Consider the following 21,578-nt stretch of genomic DNA (forward strand, 5'->3'; position numbering starts at 1 on the left):
TTAACTCAGGATGTTCCTGGTGCCGCTGAGTCCTTCCTGCTCCTGGAGAACCTTTAGTATTGTGGTTCTCTATTATTACTCTGTTGTAGGCCACATACTTCCTGAACCCTTCTGAATAACAGGAAAAGGTTCCTAAATAGCGAGGGTCATATGCATGTGCACATTCACTGTGTGTTGCAAGCAAAAATCCTGTTCCTACTTAAACAACATGTCCGCAGTTATACCAGGACTTTGACTGCATCAGCTTCTGTGTGTGTGAAAGTCAGTAGTCTGGCTATTCTTGTTCCATTTCGGGCTGATGTAATACAATTCATAATATGAACAAATCAACTTGTAATTAAATGATAATTGATTCATCTTTTAAGAAATATATCAAAGTAAAAGGCCAAACATTTGCTGGCTCTCCCTCTCAGATGTTCATTTAAACGATTTACATTTTTAAATAATGGCTTATAAATACACAGTGGTGTGCAAAAGTGTTTGCCCCCTTCCTGATTTCTTATTTTCTTGCATGTTTGTCACACTTAATTGTTTCAGATCATCAAATACATTTCAATATTAGACCAAGATAACACAAGTAAACACAATGCAGTTTTTAAATGAAGGTGTTTATTATTAAGGGGGGGGAATCCAAACCTACATGGCCCTGTGTGAAAAAGTGATTTCCCCCTAAACTTTATAACTGGTTGGGCCACCATTAGCAGCAACAACTGCAATCAAGATAGAACTGGCGATGAGTCTTTTACAGCGCTGTTGAGGAATTTTGTTCCACTCAAATTTGCAGAATTGTTGTAATTCAGACACATTAGAGGGTTTTCGATCATGAACCGCCTTTTTTAAGATCATGCCACAGCATGTCAATCGGATTCAGGTCAGGACTTTGACAAGGCCACTCCAAAGTCTTCATTTTGTTTTTCTTAAGTCATTCAGAGGTTCGACTTGCTGGTGTGTTTTGGATCATTGTCCTGCTGCAGAACCCAAGTGCGCTTCAGCTTGAGGTCATGAACAGATGGCCGGACATTCTCCTTCAGGATTTTTTGGTAGACAGCAGAATTCATGACTTCATTTACCAAAGCAAGTCTTCCACGTCCTGAAGCAGAAAAACAGCACCAGACCATCACACTACCACCACCACATTTTAATGATGTTCCTTTTCTGAAATGCTGTGTTATTTTTACGCCAGATGTAACACACACCTTCCAAAAAGTTCAACTTTTGTCTCGTCAGTCCACAGAGTATTTTCCCAAAAGTCTTGGGGATCATCAAGATGTTTCCTGGCAAAACTGAGACGGCCACTCCTGGGAAGGTTCACCACTGTTCCATGTTTTCGCCATTTGTGGATAATGGCTCTCACTGTGGTTTGCTGGAGTCCCAAAGCTTTAGAAATGGCGTTATAACATTTTCCAGACTGATAGATCTCAATTACTTTGTTTCTCATTTGTTTGAATCGCAGCATGATGTCTAGCTTTTGAGGATCTTTTGTTCTACTTCACTTTGTCAGGCGGGTCCTATTTAAGTGATATCTTGATTGAGAACAGAAAACTTCAAAAATAATAATCATTTAGTTGTAGTTATAGCCTCAATATTTAGGGGTGGAGAAAGTACAAATATATGTTACTTTAGTAAAATTATCAATACCACGATGTAGATACTGTTGAAAGTGAAAATCATGCTTTCAAAAGGGAAAGGAAAACTACAAATTGTGCTTCAAAATATACCTGGGTACCAAAAGTACTTTTTATGCAGAATGCCCCATTGCAAAAGTATCTAATACACTTTTGTTGTAGATATGAGGACAAGCTGCATGTTTAAAAAAGTAATAACGTAATGCGCCATGTTTAATTGTTTTGCGAAACAGCGACAACTTGAGCTGTTTTCTTTTGTTTTTAACCTTAGCTGGGCTGGTTTGGCAGTCGTGTTCACGTATGTCCAGTCTATCATGAATTGAAGCCATGCCACAGCAGAGGCGCAGCACTTGTCTCCATGTGTGCGGACTTTGTTTTCTTAACGCTGATTGGCTGCTGAACAATTCATCAATGAGATGTGAATGTGCTGCAGTCATGGTAACTAGTAAATAACGGAGGCGGACGTCTCTTAACGGTTTAATTTACATACAAAAAAAGATGTTTTAACCCAATTGCTAACACTTTTTCTGAAGGCTGTGATAAGGAAAAATCACACTTGTATCAATCAAACTGTTTGATTATACAAGTATTTATTAACGGGAGCTGGGCAAATTCACACTTTTTAGTTGTGGTCCAAGTGTGTCAACCAACCAAACCCTATTCGGGGACAGCCGTTGGAAGTAGGCTTGCGTTTCCCGAGTAGTCAGAAAACGCAAGTAGTCATGGCAGGATTATAAACACGTTTACACAAGTACAATATTTAGTAACGTATTTTAATGATTATCTAAAAGCCCTTAGTAATAATATAAATCGTGTTTAAACGCGTATGATGTAGGTAAAGATAAAAGCTGCTTCGTTGTCGAGCAATCCGTTGCTAAGCGACATATGACAGACAGTGTAGCGCAATGCCTTTGCGACAGTTTTCTACAGTGTATAGATCAAATACAATTAAAAGTGATCAATGGATGCTTGCGACATGCTGTGTGTGAGTGGAGCTTTATAACACAGTTGTTAATCCAATCCAAACACTGTCCGTGTTTTCTCGGGTCCTGTTATGTGCAATGGGAGGGAGTGTGTCTGTGGGCGGTTACAAACGCTACGTGATTCACAAACCATATTTGTTCCTACTACTTTGAGCGCCATCTTGTTTGTAACTCTTCTACGTAAGTGGTAGAGTTTCTACCGAGGGGGTATCCGATTACCCATCTTCCAGCATTAGATTGGGATCCTCTCCCTGTAGTACTCGGGCGGATATCGCATTTGCTTTATCGCCTTTCTGTTTGAAAGATTAAGCCACAGTGTTTCTAAGTGGACAGAAATGAGCATCGAAACGCTTCTGGAAGCAGCCAAGTTTCTGGAATTGCAAGCCCAGCAACAACAGAAAGCACGTGGTAAGTTGATATATTTTTTTATAAATATAGTTAATGTTTTTACAACATGGGTTACTATGAAATATCACATCGAAATGCTTAACAGCTCAGTTGCATGTGTCTCAAAAAGATGTATTGTTTTAGTTATGGACAAACCCTATCAGCGCCATTCATGTAGTAATAACAGAATCGTCGGTTTGTAGCTTTTTTTTTATGGTAACATGATAAAATACAGAGTGCCATTATGTCTAAGTCAGCCAGTGACAATTTAGTTTTACTTTCGTTTGCAGAAGCATTGCATGACTATGTTTTCTCTTGGTGTAACAGTGTGGTTTTGTCTTAACCTAATTCATAAAGCCAAATACCTTATAAACATATGGGTTGCTGCAGTATTAGGGTTGACTGCATTGAAACCTGCTGCATAGACATAGTTTTTAAAATGCAGCCTCACTGTAAAGTTATCAGATAGTAACCTCTGATTGTCACCATATTTGTGACTGCACTGCTTCGAGACATTTGAAATTAAATCACCAAAACATGCGGGGATAAAGGGCGGTGGCGCAGGGGAGCTCGTTTTACATAATGATGACCTGACATCGTCGCCGGAGATCAAGAGGCTTAAGGCTTCCCCTTCATGCGTATTTGCTTTTTTTTAATCATTCTTGCTTCCTCACAAATGTAAACTGTTGTGGTGCTCAAACAACATGTTCATGCGTCGTTATATTTCGTTGTTTGGCTCTTAAATGAAGAAAAAAAAAAGAAACTCCGTGGCCTTTCAGTCGCTCTTGGCTTTGGGTGTCTGTCGGTGACGTGTATCAAACAACCACGCCTCCATATGTTATCAGCCCTGCCCCTTTCACCACGTGCGCGCCGGGCTACCCCTCCCAGAGATTGCTTATGAGGAGGATGAGTCACTACTAAATGCAGCCTGGAAATAAACTGACCACCTCCTCGAAGAAGATAAGTGTAAATCTGCACTAAAAAGGCAAACAGATGCTGTTGACAGTTAACTGTGAAAAGAGACCACAATGTACAGTAATACAATTAAAGAGTGTGTTGCCAAATTTTATTTTTTCAATATTTGTATAGCTAAAGTTAGAATAGCGTGAAGACTTTTTGCTACAATGACACCATTATACATTTTTTAATGGGGGGTTGGCTTGTTGTCTGCGGCGCACGGCGGCCTATTAAGCTACATAGACTGTATACAGTAATACTATCTAAATTCGCGCCGCGCGGTATCATAATAGATACATTAGGGGCAATAAGCAGCTGGCGCGCGACTGGCTGCAGGACGACTCAACCTCTACGGACATATTTAATGGTTTATCAGACAATAAATACTCAAGATCCTGATTTAGTGTAACTTCGGGACAATTAGGGCTGGATTCGGGACAACAGCTTAGATTTCGGCACTGTCCCGAATTTCTCGGGACGTCTGGTCACCCTATCCACAACAGTTTAGTCCCTTTCATTCACTACCTGCAATCTGTAAACACTGCCATTTTACTTGCCTAAATTGCTCTGTCAATTGCCATACCGTGTCGTTAGTAGCATTTCTATAACATGCTCCTACAATACATTTGAAGCTTGTGGCCCAATAATGAAAAAGTGAACTCTAAATACCACACCTATACGATGGAGATCTTTCTGTAGCTAATTTTGTATGAGGCTTGGTGGTTCAACACATAATTTATGGGACTGCTGTTGCTGCATGCTAATGAAAAGATGACAGGACAGCTCAAGCGTGTCGCAGTAAACAAACGTAGGCTTTTTCTCTGAACAGTTTAGATAAAGAATTTCCATGAAGTAGAATTATGTGTAAAAGCCAGAATTGTTATACTTTAGCAAGCAGGTTCATGCATTGTGAAAAGACCTGCTGCAGCTTTATCATTACACATGTATTGAGATATTCAGAAAAGCTCAGAGTGAGAGCTCTTCTTCATCATTCTCCCAGCTCCTCCCGCCATGCTGCATTGGGAGAGCAGAGACCCCCCCCCTCCATCTCTGCTACTGTAGAGCAGGTCACTGTGGAGAAAAGTAGGCCAGTGTTTCTCAATGTGCTGCAGTTATATAATGTCTATAGAAAATCCTCTTGTTCTTTTAAGTGCTTCATACTTGTTCCCTCTGATAAGGCTCTCCTCGTTCTAGTGAGTGTCTGCACCACAACAACACATTATCAGTCTCTCATAACGGCAGAGTCTTATGAAAATTGGCAAGCACAGTAGCCAGAACATCTTGTTCTTTTCTTCTCCCTTTTTCTTTCAAGTCAAGACTTGAAAGTTTAATGCTACATACATATGCAGCAAACAGTGAGACACTGGTTGGTTAAATATGATACAATTACATTGTACTGCAGAATGATTTCGACCTGGGAATGTATCTTTTTTTCATTCATGTGATGTAGGCTAGGACATGTTCAGGAAGCTGTCTTTACAACATTTTTCACATGCACACAAAGGAATGAATGAATATGAATCTATGTGTTGCATTTCATTTGTGGCTTTCCCTGTTATAAGTAAGTCATCCAAGGCTTGTTTGTGAAAGTAGGGCTAGAATGTTCCTGAACTTTATACGCTTAACTGCTGGACAAATACTATTTTGAAAGAATTATACTGACGGTTTGTATTTTGATCCATCTCATTCATAGCACCAAAGGTATCTGCACTTCATAAACGGGCAACTGAGTGTGTATTCTCATATAGAGGTCTAGAATAATGGGACAAACTTGACGTTTTTTTCAAGTCCGTACCATATGATGTGTAGCCCGGGGAATCTCTGTAAACCAAAATGTAAAATGTCTTTTCTGTAGCCCTGGTAATTGACGGCTTCTCGTACACTATATCGACCTCTTAATAGTGAACATCACAGCTGCCATAGCAACTGGACATACAGCCTCTTTCTCCAGCATGCATACATAATGAGGCTGTCTTCAATATGATTGGATAATAATACAAGGCGGATGAAACTCTTTGATTCCTCTCTTTTTTTTGTTATAATACTGCAATATTTCACATATTGTCAATCTTCTCACATTCTCCCATTGTTTGTCACAGTTTTTCAGTACACTCAGCTGTTGGCCCTTTCTCTTTGTTAACAACTAGTTAACACTGCAACAAGTTTATCTTTTAAGTTCTTTGATTGTATTTCCTAAACAAGGTCTAAAGTGAGCAATGTCTATTATTTTTAAGGTATCTGACTTGTGTGTCTTTATAAGTATAATTAAACCTGTGTTTCTACTACACTCTTCACAACATGGTGTTTGTAATGCCTTTTATATTGGTGACATGTTAAGGGTTCCCTCAGTGTGTTTCTTTGTTAGAGATGTAGAGCAGACACTCGCCCACCTTCCAAACACAGCGTAGTCAGCGCACTGGGATTACATTACAGCAAGATGCATCTCTGTTGGAGAAACAACCCTCCTTCAGTGAGGGAGTAAACGGAAAGCTTGCCCGGATTTAAATGTAAATACACATGCAGCTAAAGCTATGATAGGAAATGTATGTTCGAAGCATTGTTTGTCACATTTCTTGATATTCTAGTTATATCCCAACAGCAATGAATGTATCTAAAGCTCTGACTCTGAAAAAGCAAGACAATTATATTTCTTGGTTATTCCAGATATTTAAATGGGGGAAAAAATATTCCTTAAAAACAAATATGTTCCAGTCCATGCCAGTGGGTAATTTATTATTGAATCTATGCATTATTATACGCTAATCTGTGACAGCGCTGCGCTCCTCTCCTCGACGCTCTCGTTGAGTCGTCCTGCAACATTAGTTGGGCAGTTTGTTTTCATGTGATGTGAGGGAGTGACTGGAAGGCAGCCTGAAGGGAGGTGCTGAGATTTCTTAAGTCAAATACTTTCAAAATCTAGCTTACTCTTGCTGGTTGATCCAATGTTTTCTGACCCAGATTTAAGCCTGTTACAGAGATGCACCAACAAAAGGAAAAGAGCTTTGATAAAGAGAAGCCTGGCATCGTGCTACACTGGCTAATGATGTTAAACATGTTCTGTGTGGTGATCAGGGTTGGGTCAGATTACTTTAAAATGTAATCGATTACTGATTTCAAATTACATGGTAATTTTTGTAATCAGTTACGTAATCAGTTGGATTACCAAAAACATGTAACGTAATCTGATTACTTTTAGATTACTTCCACAAGTATGCACCTTTAAAAGACACCGCCACAGAATTGACCAAAGAATTTTCATTTTATTTTTCACTTGATAATTTCATTACATCTATTTTGCTCTTAGTAAAGCTGTCAGTTTGTTAATTAACTACACATTTTATTAACTAAACATATCTTAAAACAGTCAACACATGTTCAACCCATCTGCAAATGAGGGTCAGCAATGAACTGAAGAACTCCCCTTCCCACCCCCTCCCTTCCCACCCCCTCTAGAAACTTTCTGACCTCGTCAGCAACACCACTTCTGACACTGGGATGTTCTGGTCCATAACTGAAGAAATCCTCATCTGACTGCGCAGAATTCCCACTTTCGTTCGCCTCAGGAATTTCATTTGGATCTAGGCGGCTTGCTTCTGATACCAACAGCTGGCGCACATCCTCTCTCTCAGGTTCTGCCAGCCACCACAAACGGAACTGTGGCATTGTTGCTGTTGCAATTTTTGCATCCTGACTGGTGAATGTCTGTGCAAAGCGTTTGTTTTTTTTGCTCTTAGTAAAGCTGTCAGTTTGTTAATTAACTACACATTTTATTAACTAAACATATCTTAAAACAGTCAACACATTTTCAACACATCTGCATATGAATCTTTTTTTTATGAGGGTCAGCACTGAACTGAAGAACTCCCCTTCCCACCCCCTCCCTGCCCCAATCCCCCCTTCCCCAGCCCTCTTCATCCTCCCCCAACCCAAGCCCTCCCATCCCTTACCTCTCACACACAGAATAGATGGAAGAGAGAGAAAAAAAACACCTGCTCATTAATCAAAGGCCACAGAAACAAGTTTCCTATTGTATCTCATCAGTAGCACTTGTTCAAAATGTTCATCTGTCAAGCGGTTCCTCTGGGGTGTAAGGATGTTGCCGCCATGGCTGAAGAGCCGCTCCACAGGTGCACTCGAGGGTAAGATGGTGTTATATTTCAGAAACAGCCTCTTCACCTTTGGAAACTCATTAAGGCAGTCAAGGCTCTTGCTTGTTCCTTCTAGAAACTTTCTGACCTCGTCAGCAACACCACTTCTGACACTGGGATGTTCTGGTCCATAACTGAAGAAATCCTCATCTGACTGCGCAGAATTCCCACTTTCGTTCGCCTCAGGAATTTCATTTGGATCTAGGCGGCTTGCCTCTGATACCAACAGCTGGCGCACATCCTCTCTCTCAGGTTCTGCCAGCCACCACAAACGGAACTGTGGCATTGTTGCTGTTGCAATTTTTGCATCCTGATTGGTGAATGTCTGTGCAAAGCGTTTGTCGATTGCTGCCAGGATGGTGTGAATGGCAGCATTGAAAAAGCGTGTTGAAATTCTCTGTTCACGTAGCTTCTTCTTCAGAGTAAGAAGTGTGGGTATCAGCAGTCCAAAGAAACATTTATGTTCTCCTTGCAGAAGGTCAAGGGCGAAAGAGAGAGGCCTCAGGACCTCTGCATATTCTTTCAAGAAGGCAATCTCATGGGGCAATAACCTGGTAACCTCCAGGCGGTCACAAATTTCCCCTAGCTGTACCTCACTGAAAGACACAACTTTTTGCACTGCATTATATTCGGAGTTCCAGCGTGTGACACATGGAACAATGAATTTCATCTTGCCTATCTCTTCAACTGCTTCAGCAGCCAGTGATGACCTGTGGGTCTTATTCCATAATGCAGAGCATTTGGCCATTGCACTGTTGTAGACTCTACGTGTTGACCCCTGTTTCAAAGCAGTTGTGAGATCCTTTGTTGCGATTAGGTTAAGTGTGTGCGAAGCACACCTTTGATGCGGCGGAAGAAAAAGGTGTACATGCTCATCGGTTTCCTCTGACAGAATGGTGTTAACATCTTCAAAAGTGACTTCTTCTTCTTCTTTATCATCATCATCATTTGCAGAAAATTCTTTGAAGGCTTTAACGAAATTGCTTCCGTTGTCTGTCACTGTTGCTGCTACTTTATGTTCGATGTTGTATGTGGTGTGGATTTCATTTATCTTTGCAGCAATGACATCAAATGTGTGTCTGCCTTTCATTCTGACACAGGCAAGAGCTGCAGATTTCCTGTCCAGCTCACCTTCCTCGATCCAATGGCATGTCATCCCAAAAAAGCTCCTATTAGAAGCTGTCCATATATCAGCAGTTGTGCAGACTGACTGCACTTGTTGTAATTTTGTTTTAAGTTTGTCTTTCATGTTCATGTATTCACTTTGAAGTTTAGCCATCAGTGTCTTTCTGGTCATCACAGTTTTCCCCCCACTTAATCCCTCAATAAGTCCTTTAAATGCTGGTTCTTCCAGTATGCTAAAGGACTGGACATCATCCACGATGAAGGTTAACATAAGTGAGTTAACCTTGGATTGTGAAATGTTGCTCTGAAATTGTGTGAGCCTCGCCTGCTTTTCTTTAGGTGGTCCAGTCTGTTGTTGATCTGTTGTGTCCAGCTCAGGCCTCTTCTCATACTTTCCAGCATGCTTTCTCTGAAATAATCACACAAGGGAAAAAATATTACTATTCTCTATTTATTATTATTATTTTGATCACACAATTATTTTCATTCTTTCATCATGACTCATTAATGTTTGATCAACTTCTGTTTTATCTGAAATACATGTTCTAGTGTGCTGTTTACACAGGCTGTAATGCAAAAGTTGCTGATATGAAACTTGGTGAAATTAATTATGAAACTGTCCCCACCGATTGCATTGACTTCGGGTCAGCCCGCGCATCAATGCTGGCTACCACGTATACCTCAACGTTAGGTTTATAAAAATGATTCGGGACGCCTCTGCGACCATTGTCTTTCCTCGCGGCTAGCACTAACATTAACCAAAACCAGGATACAATTCAATGGCAACCCTCTGCACGCAAATTTTTTTCAGCACGGCTAAATGAATGTTCAGTTTAGCTTGCTAGTTTACTTAGATGGGTTGGAAATCAAATGAGTGGTGGTCACACAGCAAATGACTGAAAATTACACAGCATAACACTGCTATAATATTATCGTACATATCTAACTTCGATACACACTTGCTTGCGTTTCTTCACAAATGCGCCGTCTTAGTTTGAAATAAATATTAAGTGACACATAAGACACATACACGTAAGAGGGTGATAATAGTGTCGTTCCAAGCTAATAACTAGCTGCTAGTGTTAATAATAACGTTCAACTTACCTCGAGGTGTTTCTTCAGATTTGAAGTGGATGTCAACGCCGTTGACAGTACTTGTACTTTTGGTCTACACAACTTGCAAAGTACATATACATTGTTGTTCTCCACGGTCTTTAATTCAAAATTGTTCCGATATTGCCACGTATTAAACACATTTTTCCCAACGGGGGTCTGTCTACAGATGTCGACGGCTCCTCCATCTTGAGTTTTGATTTGAACCGTTTTTTTGTCAAGAAACTACATAGGCAAATGGATGATGGTGCCATCTAGTGGATAAACGAATGAACTGCTTGTCAAATTAATAGATAGTTTGGCTGTCATAAAAAGTTTCATTGTTTGCAAGATAAAATGTAATCAGGTTATCCCCAACAATGTAACTGTAATCTAATTACGCATTTTTGTATTGTAATCTGGGCTGAATACAGTTACTTGATTTTTGTAATCTGATTACGTAATCCAGATTACATGTAATCAGTTACTACCCAACCCTGGTGGTGATATCCCTAGCTTTGCATCTAAAACACTTTACTATAGCTAGGACAATCATATGGAAGGCATGGGTTTGTGTGTGTGAGTGTTTGTTGTGTTGTCTCACCATGACTTCTCAGTGGTTTGCCAAACATGTTGTCAGTTCTTATTTTCAATAGATGCCAGATGCTACTGAATTTGGCCTCATGCATTTCCTCTGACACACCGTTGTTACTTTTCTTGATTTGTTCCCTATCATTTTACAAAACGTAACATATTCAAATTCAGTGGTGTGATGCTGTGTTCATTGTCCCTAAAATGTGTATGGTGTTGTATTCTTCTGTTAACCTGCTTTGTTTCTCCCTCAGAGGATGACCTAAAGGAGAAGCAGCGTCTGGAGCAGTTTTCGCAGCAGAGGCACGCTGCTGTCCTCTTTAACTCAACCATCCACATCAACAATGTTTCTAAAGGGGTGGATCTGCGCTCTGAGGGCCGCCCGGGGCCCATCCCGCCCTCTCTGCCTCCCCCGTCTATGCCCATCGCTGTCATCCCCATCCCTGTGGTCACCCCTAACCCTGCAGGCTCACCCACTCTGCCTGTCGCCACCCTCTCCCCCCCTGCTGCTCCCCCGCCTGCCACCACGTTGCCACGCTCTCCACAACCCAAACCTGACCACTCTGTGCTGACCGCCAACCACAAGCAGCTAATACAGAACCACCACCCGCAGCTCATCGCCCAGACTAACAATGCTAAACTGCAGCAGCAGCTGGTGCAGCGATACCCTGGGTCCATCGTCTCGACCCCGCAGCAACACGCCATACTGCCTCAGTCGGGCCCCGTGCTGCAGCAGGCCCCTCTGCAGAACGGCCCCGACAGCCGGGGTAGTCCTCCTGATGACCGCCTGCTAGACAAGAAGAGACCGGGAGGGTACATAATCTAAATGGGAGAATTGCTTTTCAATAGACCAGTTGATTTTTGTTTATCAAATATATAGGTACATTTGACCTGTAGCATTAAACCAATCAAAGTCTTTTAATGATGTGAAATGCAAAAAATAATAGCTATGTATAGCAATTGTGAAGCTGTTCTATTATTGATATTTCGCCTCTAAAAGACAGAATATTATCGTCACTAAGCTTTTTGCTAGTAAGAAATATTTTTTGGTTGATTTTGATTATTCATGTCACACTGCCCTTTAAACGCCAAATTCTTACTGGGCTCTCATCTGTGCTCTTACAGGGCAGGCACAAGAGAAGTGCATAACAAGCTTGAGAAAAACAGGTGGGTTCAACCTGTCTACCATAGGTCCTTAAAGAGAGCGCGATCTGAGCTTATTTGTGTTGTTACATTTAATAATAGTTTACTAGCTACATAGTTTTTTTTCTCTGAAACTGACTGGTGCCTCTGTTTATTTGTTGCCGTTTAATTTTAATGCTAAGCTTGATAGGTTTTTAGTTTAGAAAACATTTTAAAATGTTGTTTTTGTAATCATCTGTTGCTAAATTAAAGCCAAATGTGGCTCTACCATCCCTGCTGTCTCAAATCCCCTCTCTGTGTTTTGTGTCTGTCAGACGGGCACACTTGAAGGAGTGCTTTGAGACGCTGAAAAAGAACATTCCCAACATCGACGAGAAGAAGACCTCCAATCTGAGCGTGCTGAGGAGTGCGCTGAGATACATTCAGGTAAGGCCAGTCCAGCTTGCTAATACAAAGTGCTGGTCATACATTTTTGCAAAGGCATATTGCTGATCCATTTTACTACGCCAGAGCTTCATTGTGTTAATATGAAACTGACGGCTCCATTGTAATCCGCCTCGTCTTGTGACCTGGAATCATCGGGTGTTTGTGAATTTTGCTAAAGCAGTCAAGATTTTTTCAAAGCATTGCTGACATTTAATAGAATCTTGGGTTCAAGAGCGGCGGCATTTAAAAATGTTATTAAACCATATCATAGCATCCAGTTGGTGTGCAGGTGTTGCCTTTTCTTTATTGATGTTCATACACCTATTCACAATCTTTAAAAGCGGGAATTTTTAAAAGGAACACATTTGCTTGGTATGTTCAGAGCTGAAATTGATTTATAAGGACACAAAGTACACGTTAAGTGGATGTTGGGTTGACTTATCCTAAATGTAATCTTTGTCTGTCCCAAATAAACACTTACTTCTCTCACCAAAGAAGTTTAAAACCTACTTCCTGCTGCATTCATCATCACACAGTGAATTCAAACTTATTCTGTTTTTTTTGGATCCTTCTTCACTGAGAAGTCTTTGACGCTTCCTCTTTTGCCAAATTTTATGTAATTTTTTTGTCTAGTGTCAAGAAAATGTGCCATGTCCACAAATGACTCTCACTGTGAGTATATGGTAGTAAACAGCTGGTGCAAAGGTCCACTAGTGGCCTAGTTTCACTATTTCCGACAAACTGCGCTGTGTCCTGTTTTTTAGTCTCATTTTTTCCCCTGGAGATATAGACTATAGGGCAGACCATTGTACCCATGGGCCCAAGCTGGCATAAGGTGTTTTATTTAAGTGTATTTGTGCTGTAATTGTTGTAATAACACAATCCAGGTGAATAGTGCTTATTCAGATTTCATGTACGCTAGTAGAGCGGTTGTATTGTATTTTCATTGGTCAAGCAATGGTCATGGTTTTTTATTAGGTGTACAGAATATCAGATATTTATTTGGGTATACTGAATAGTATTTGGTGTGCTCTCCTTGGTTATGAGCTATTCAAAGCACCAGCACTGCAGTGTTCATATTTCCTATTGTTGTATAACAGTGGTGCAGGTTTACTAATGTAAACTGCAGAGGACAGGGAGCTGCTGATTTGATTCTCTGATATGCAGCAGTCTGGTTGCTCCTCTCGGCGCGTGGATACTGAAGGAAAGTAGGACAGCGTGGGTGCAGAGCTCGTCACCCAACCTCCCTCCCTCTGCCCCCTCTCTGTGTGATTAAGCAACACCCTGTTACCAGTGTTGTGTTCCACTGACCTGCCTCTCTTTTCCTCCTATCAAAAGCTGCGCTGCACAACCAAGGCAAAAAAATGCCAACTGCTACAACCCCATTAGTTCTGGGTGGACGCAACTTTAATTTAGTCCCCAAAGCACGATATATTTCCGCCAAAATAAAGGTTAATTCTTGTCAGGGACAGGTCTTTCTTAACATGTTATTTCTTGTTTAGAAATATGACCCAGTGCCATAACACTAGATTGTATCTCTTGTAGGTCACAACAGTGTGCCTCTTTATCCCAAGGCAAAGGCTTTTTTTTCAGGCAGCCCCTGTCCTTGCCCTCCATTGGGCGGGCAGCCTGCACACAAAAACACCAAGCTAAGTGCCGTTTCTAGTTTTATGTTCAGCTTTCCACAGAAAACCACCGACTTGGCAAAGATCATGTCTTACTTCCGCATTCCATTTCATGTGCAACTGATTCAGCAGCTAAATAGCCAGAACCCTTACACACAAATAGATTTTGCTTTGCTGTTTCACCTTCACAGGTTTGTGTTTTTACTTTAAATGTATCTTGTTCCTGAAGACTTTCCCCAGAGACTGCTGTGGTGCTGTAAAAGCCGAGGCTGTAAAATCAACCCTGATGCTTTAGAGCTCCTCATCTCTGCTCCCCCTCCCTTCCTCCCTCCATCCTGCATATGTGAGCTTTTAAGGCCACATGAGCAGCAAGCACATGGCTAGCGTGATCCGTGTGACGTCACCCCCCCACACCCTCCCCTCGCATGGCCCCCGCCCAGCTCTGCAACAGGCAGGACTATCCGTACCGCCGAGCTCAGCAGCAGGGAGGGAGTATGGAGCGGTAAACACAGGGCTCGTTTTACTAGCTCGCGCTTCATTTCCCCTTCAAATTTCACTGAACTTGTTCCTACACTGCTTCTCCCAGAATGCCAGTTTGAAATGTGTCATGCCATCTGGTTGGGAAAATCTGAGTGTAGAGGTAGAGAATGTGCATGTGTGTTTCATTATCTGAAGAATTTCATTAGGCAAACGATGGCATATTTCCTTAGAAGCCTTAAAACAAAGCACTGATTGCTTTTACACTTGTTATGAATTCAGCCTTGAAAAATAATCTACGGCAGTCGAGGTCACTGCTGTAATATGTCAAGGTTTTTTGGCTTTGTCTTTGTGTCTTCTGTAGCAAGACTGCAGTCAAATTCAGAAGTTGTTGCATTTGCTATAGAGTGTATCCATCTCAAGGGAAATTCTAATTTTCTGGGTAAAAAAGAGAGAAATATCTCCAGCATGGTCGGGACTTTCCCCCAGCGCCAGGCCACAATGAGGTATTAACGTCAGTTTTGACCAGCAACTGACTGCACAAAAAGAGTGGTGTGCAATATTGGGCCTTTTTTTCTTTTTACCATAGACAAGCTTTTTATTGTTGAAGTCGGGCATCACGTGAAGGTCTCTGTTGCAGCTCGAGGGCACAGTGAGACGAGATTATGGATACCACTTTGTCACAAGACCTCTGATCAGTCATCCAGCAGCATGTCTGCAACGTGGCTTCCTGTGCTCCTGGCCCTTTAAGAAAAACCCAGCCTGGTGCCGTCTGCTGCAAAAGTGAGTCAGTGAGTACAGCTTGTATTGCTCTCTGTGGCCCTCCCTCTCCCATTCTCTGTGGGGCCATGTGCTCAGCACTCGCATTGCTTGTGACAGCGCTCAAGCAGTGTTTACCTTCCAACACACACTCGTATACCGCAGCATTTCCCTGTACTAATCGATATGTTCACATGGCAAACAAGGCAAAGGTGGGGCGTTGTCTCTCTTTTGAAGGAGGACGTTTGTGGCTCAGGGGCGCGGCCATGTGCAGCAAAGAGACAAAAGGAACTCTGCACATTATCAACCTGGTGACGTGATTCACAGGGGGATGAAGTCATGAGGGAGGAATCAGCCGCAGACCTGGTTTCTAAAGAGACAAACACAGTGCATTATATGAGCATTACAGAGTAAAATGTAACTGCCTGTGGTTTGGCCTTGTGATGATGGCTAAAATGTGATGACCATTTTTGTTTCACTTCGTATACCATTGTTCATATGATGAAATGAGTTGTTCTATTTTGCTTTTAGTTTTGTTTAATGTTTGTTTTGTGTGTGTGTGAGGACCCCAGGAAGAATAGCCAACGCTTATGCTAGTGCTAATGGGGATCCTAATAAAGAAAAGAAAAAGGAAAAGTGTTTGCTCTGTGCTTCATCAGCCCTGCCACAGAGAGAGTTCGGTGGGTTTTTGTGGAGTGTTTCTCACCATGACTCATAGTTTGAGGCACGCACAGTGTGGCGCGGCTCACATAAAGCTGCCTGCTAATACATGAGTAAAAGGGTGCCTCCCTTTTTTACTCTCGTTCCACGTGTCACATATTTTGTACGCTCTTCATACCCTAACAGCGCTGTGTGTGTGAGAGAATCTGCTCCCCATGCTCGTGATGATTCACTTTCACTATTCCACTCAGGTGTAAAAACAAATGCTCACACTTTTGGGGGAAAACTAAAATGTACCTTTAGCACATGAAGGTGTGCATAGTTTTTCATGTTACTGATGAAACCTTGTGAGGTTCCCATCTGTTTCCATGGCAACAACAGATGGGGGCATTTCAGTACATCATGTGCTTCCACCGAGGAAACTGTTTACGTGTTCAGACTGAAGCACTGATACCCAAAGATCTGTGGACAGAGAGTGGCCGTTGATATGTACCGGGTTACTAATTCATCTGAGTGTATGGTTTGTCCTGCTCGCCATGCTTATAACTTTACTCTTAGTGTCTGCATGACTGAGAAATGATGCAATACTTGGATTCCTGTGATATTCCAGAAGCACTCGAACACTTTCACAAGAAAAAAGTGAATCAGTGAAAACAATTCTGATTCTAATATGAAGAATTATAACTATGATAATTCTGAATCTAATTTGGACAATTATACAACTAATTTGATGTTTTTAGAAACAATTCTTTAAAGCAGATCCAGACTAGTAAATAGGCCATGTTTATATTAGTTTATTGCAGATCTAACAGTGTATGCATCACCTGAAAATTGAAGTACAGAGTCGCCAAACAAGGTTTGAGGTCATGTAGAAGTGCTATCATAACACACTGATTGAGCTGCAGAATGTGCCACTATAGTTCAAAGTGGTTTTTTATTCTTGTCATGATTATTTTCTGCCAATAAAAATGGGGACAGGACTTCCTCTGAGTTTGTACTTGTTAGTGATTGTAAACAGTCCATGCACAGGCTGCTTGGCCCGTGTGTTTTTAATCCTGGATCAGGACTAGAGACAGGTGCTGAATTACTCAAGGCCCACCTTTTGTCACCCTGTGCTATTTATGTACAAGCATATTGTACTGTACAAACCCCGCTGATAGAAACCCCTCTACATGCAGCCACAACACAACACAACACAACACAACACAACACAACACAACACAACACAACACAACACAACACAACACAACACAACACAACACAACACAACACAACACAACACAACACAACACAACACAACACAACACAACACAACACAACACAACACAACACAACACAACACAACACACGTGTAGATGCCCCTTTGTTCTCAACCTGGCCCTCTCACTCTGGATGACCTGCACATGCTCTGTACCTTCACAGATACACGGTGGCATGAACACCAACAGGAAGTCCACCCTTTGGGGAAATGGCTTTACAATCCTGAGTCATCAGGTTGCTGGTAACAGATTTCAGACAGGGTCATTTGCCCTAGCCTCTCCCTGCAAGGTAGTTTCGGGTACTTGACTGAGTAGGACATGTGATAAATGATATCAGGTGTCATATTTCCAAACCAGAATCCCCTGACAGCGTAACTCGATCCTGCCTGTATCACAAAAGCCAGCACTCCTTTAATCATTCGTTATAAGTTTATATTTTGCTTAACATTTCTTTGTACATATAAATTAGGTGCATTATCCTAACCGGTAGCCTTGTGCAGGGAGGTGCAGCTCAGTTTGTTTTGCGTTGTGTCAGCTGATGGGTTAGGGGAAATTGGGTCACAGAGAGCCACAGCCTGGCAGCACCTCCTACTTTCCACAGCCGCCTCCTCCCTCCTTCCCTCCTCCACTACGCATGCTTATTTAGCTCTGTTATTTTGCTCTGTGCAAACAGTCTCTGGTCGCAAGTTTGTTTTTAAATCTGTATTTTTTGGACATATTCCTTATTAATCAGCTGTAAAGACTGCATGGGCTTTATTGCTGGGTTTTATTGAGGTTAAATGATGCATGACTTTGTTTTGTTACAGTCCTGCTGTCCTCAAGTGGCTAAATGATCTTTGAATTGTTGATTTAAAACTAAAACTAATATAAATGTACAACATTTAGTGAAGCTAAATTATAGAGAAGCAAAGGAAAAAGGTCTGAAAGTTATTGTATTACAAATTAATTTTTAAAAATCTTCAAATACGGCTTCAAACATAAGCATGGAATTAAATGAACATCTCTTTGTTTGCACAAGAGTCAACAAAAGCAAAGCTTCAGCAAGGCGGGATTTATTTTGCTGTGGTTGTATTATATTATTGCATTACTCTGTAGTACTTGTACCCAATCAACTCATGAAGATTCTCTCCATCATTTTAAAATCCAAGGATTTGAGAGTGTGACAGTCGTCTTCTTCTCCTTTTTCAGACGTTGAAGCGGAAAGAGAAGGAGTACGAGCACGACATGGAGCGACTGGCCAGAGAGAAGATCGCCACGCAGCAGCGATTAGCGGAGCTGAAGAACGAGCTGAGTCAGTGGATGGATGTGATGGAGATCGACCGCGTCCTGCGACAGACAGTACAGCCAGAGGAGGACCAGGCCTCCACCTCCACCGCCTCAGGTAGACTGACGTTTACAACCCATACACAAACCATTCAGTAAATGTAGTCTACCTTTTCGTTGCACCAAATCACATTATATTTCTAAATATGTGTGTTAGTAAAATAAACAAGTACACTGAAATACTGCACATGAGGTATTGCTTTTGGGGATGCTAATGTTTCGTCTGTTGCAGAAGGTGAAGACATTATGGATGAGGATCTGGAAGATGAGATTGCGCCAAGAGCACAGACTGCCTTACCCACCGTGCCTCAAACCATGAAACCTGATCTGCACCGGACTGCAGCCCACACTCAGGCCCCCACCCTGGCCCCCAGCACTACGTCCTTCATCACCCAGCACATCTCTATACAGCACAAAGTCCCTCAGCTCCAGCCGCTCACAGTGACTTCTCCACAGCCGACGTCCAAACCTGCACTCCCCCATACACTCACCTCCCCCAGCACTCCCATCAGCCTCACGCAGACCCTCGTCCCCACACATACACAGATGGTGACGGCGTCCAGTCTCCACCCCACAGTCATAGCCCACGCTTCAGTGTCCCACCCCTCAGTCATACAAGCAGTGAACCACGTCATCCATGGAGGGGGTCCCAAACACATCGCCCACCAGTTAGCGCACCAACCCATCGGCCACATCACCGTGCACCCGGTGGCCCACCTGAGCCAGCACCTGCCCACTCTCTACCCCCAACAGGTGGCCGTCACACAGTCGGCCATGGTCGGTCACATCACCCACACTATAAACCATGCGCCCCCTCACATGAACGGCACTGCGACTAGCCAACCCGCTGCCACCATCATGGGCAAGCAGACAGCAGTGAGCACCCAGATGGTGACGCACCACCCTCAGCTGGTGGGTCAGACGGTGCTCAACCCTGTGACTATGGTGACCATGCCCTCCTTCCCCATCAGCACTCTGAAGCTGGCCTGAACCCCGCGTAGAGGACCACCAGGCTGGGAGAAGGGGACGCCCCTGGATATAGGGGAACTACAGGCCTCCGATCAGGCCTCTGAGGAGCCACCGTGAGGGCCGGAGAGCTGCGGGACCCTTTGCTGATCCAGAGTTTCACTATCATTCAAAAGCATTGCAGCCGATAAAAAGCCGGGAACAATCCTACAACAAAACCTCTTTAAAGAGCACTTCCCCGGTGTCCTGAAATCTTGAACCTGAATTTAGGATATGATTGAAATCATCTTGAGCAAGTGTGGCAATATATATGGTGGGCAGATGTTAAGACATCGCTCTCTGCATATAGGGAGGTCTTTTGCTGCCACTACAATGTCAATTCATTTCCCCGGGTGAAAGTCGTCTGTCGGTGACCCCCTTACCAGTCAATGTGCCTACATAGAGTTGAAAAAAGAGGAACAAAAAGTAAAATATTTGAATTAAACAGCCAAATCTGATTTCATTTAAATACATCTGATTTGGGTACAGCAAGCCTAGTGTTCCATGTCTGCTGCATGTTACTGTGTACATGGAGGTACTGGCTGGTGGTTATCACTGTGGATTAACATATATTATGTAGTGGAGAAGATACTTTGTGTTTTGAGGGCTCTGACAGACTGAGTGTAGGATTACTGCTGGACCCGCCATAACCAGCACATTGGGAATGTGATGCAGAGGAGCTCCTCCTCTCAGCAGCAGCACATGCTGCAGGGCTGGAGTCAAATCCTGGACTGAACCGGGTGAGCTGGATCATCAATCTTCAGTGATGCTGCATACAGCTATAGCCCCCCCTGCTGGCTAATTGTGCTCAATTAAATGCTAATATTCCTGTGACTATTAAGAAAACGTCTATTATAGTATAATACTGATGTGTCTCTTTCAAACACCGGCCATTTAAAGTTGGAGTACAAGCCGTTTTTTCAGGGTGTGTATTTTAATGTTGGAAACTGAAATTGTTACTTTATTTAGGATGGAGCTATGTTTTGGTCGCAGCTGCTAATATATTTTTGCCAAACAGAATCAATTCCACATACCCTCTAAAAGTCACAACACAGTGGTGTGTTTAAAAAATATACATGTTAGATCCAAACTCAGACGCTACAAGGTATGGGATTGTTTTTTAATTTTGAATGTGAATACATAAAAAAGGTCCATAAAATGTAGTTAAGTGTGTTTCTGTGCTGTCTTGAAGGGCAAATGGTAGTAGTATGGGTGTTTGCATGCTGTGAATGCATGTCATGACTGTGTGTATTTGTATTAATCTTGAAAGCGAGGAGCAGTAGAGGGACTGTCTGACTCAACATGTTGCAGTAGGAATGTTACATTTCTTTGCTCAGAGTTTTAAGTGATTTCAACACCCGACATCAATTTAACCATTGTGATTTTCAAAACTATTCTTTTCCAAAGCTAGCACTGTGAACATTTCTATTAGCCTCAATGAGCAGCAGTTTAGAGTAGCACTTGTTCTCCTTATTTATTCTGAATGTACTCGTCTGTGAAAGGATGTGGAGAAGTGCACTCATCAGAAGTTAAGCCCGTTTTTTTCTTATTCTTTTTTTTTTAAAGAAATATACTTTGTGAAAGTATCACGTGTATGTAAAGCATAACATTTAAAAATGATTTTGTATTTTAAGATGTACTGTTGCTTGTTTCATGTGGAGATAACTCCTGTTCAATGTAACATTTGATGATAAAGTTGTTTTTTTCTGGGACCATGTATAGTGCTGTTTATCGGGGGTGGCGACTACACAGACCTCTTTTCACGTTGATATCACATTCGGCCACTTTGGAAAGTATTCGCCCCGTAATTGTTTTCTATTTTGTTTTGATGCAATATGATTAAAGCAGGGACACTTAATTTTGATTTTAAGTGATTTTTTTCCTCCAAATGTTATGCAAATCATATTGTATCAAAACTAAATTTGTAAAAATGAACAGGGATTCAGATACTTGAAGAAGCAACAATATACTCGTGTGTTTTCCCTATGGAGAA

At 42.0% G+C, this 21,578-nt stretch overlaps 1 protein-coding gene across 2 annotated transcripts; it reads left to right on the top strand.

Moving 5' to 3' along the window:
- The first annotated feature begins 2,768 nt into the window (after positions 1–2,768).
- On the top strand, positions 2,769–21,449 carry mnta (MAX network transcriptional repressor a). Of its 2 annotated transcripts, XM_063907311.1 has the most exons (6): positions 2,769–3,016; positions 11,163–11,721; positions 12,034–12,075; positions 12,366–12,477; positions 18,446–18,638; positions 18,813–21,449. In XM_063907311.1, exons 1-6 carry the CDS (start codon positions 2,944–2,946, stop codon positions 19,568–19,570), a joined length of 1,737 nt encoding a protein of 578 aa, XP_063763381.1. In that variant the 5' UTR covers positions 2,769–2,943; the 3' UTR covers positions 19,571–21,449. The 2 variants fall into 2 exon arrangements, with proteins under 2 accessions (XP_063763381.1, XP_063763383.1); XM_063907313.1 differs by lacking the exon at positions 12,034–12,075.
- Positions 21,450–21,578: the final 129 nt, after the last annotated feature.

The sequence above is a fragment of the Eleginops maclovinus genome, chromosome 18 (assembly GCF_036324505.1).
Source record: "Eleginops maclovinus isolate JMC-PN-2008 ecotype Puerto Natales chromosome 18, JC_Emac_rtc_rv5, whole genome shotgun sequence".
Lineage (NCBI taxonomy): Eukaryota > Metazoa > Chordata > Actinopteri > Perciformes > Eleginopidae > Eleginops > Eleginops maclovinus.

Coding starts and splice junctions, on each gene's coding strand:
- mnta (XM_063907311.1), top strand. CDS start 2,944: ATGAGCATCGAAACGCTTCTGGAAGCAGCCAAGTTTCTGGAATTGCAA. Junction 11,722..12,033: donor GACAAGAAGAGACCGGGAGG/GTACATAATCTA, acceptor GTGCTCTTACAG/GGCAGGCACAAGAGAAGTGC. Junction 12,478..18,445: donor GTGCGCTGAGATACATTCAG/GTAAGGCCAGTC, acceptor CTCCTTTTTCAG/ACGTTGAAGCGGAAAGAGAA.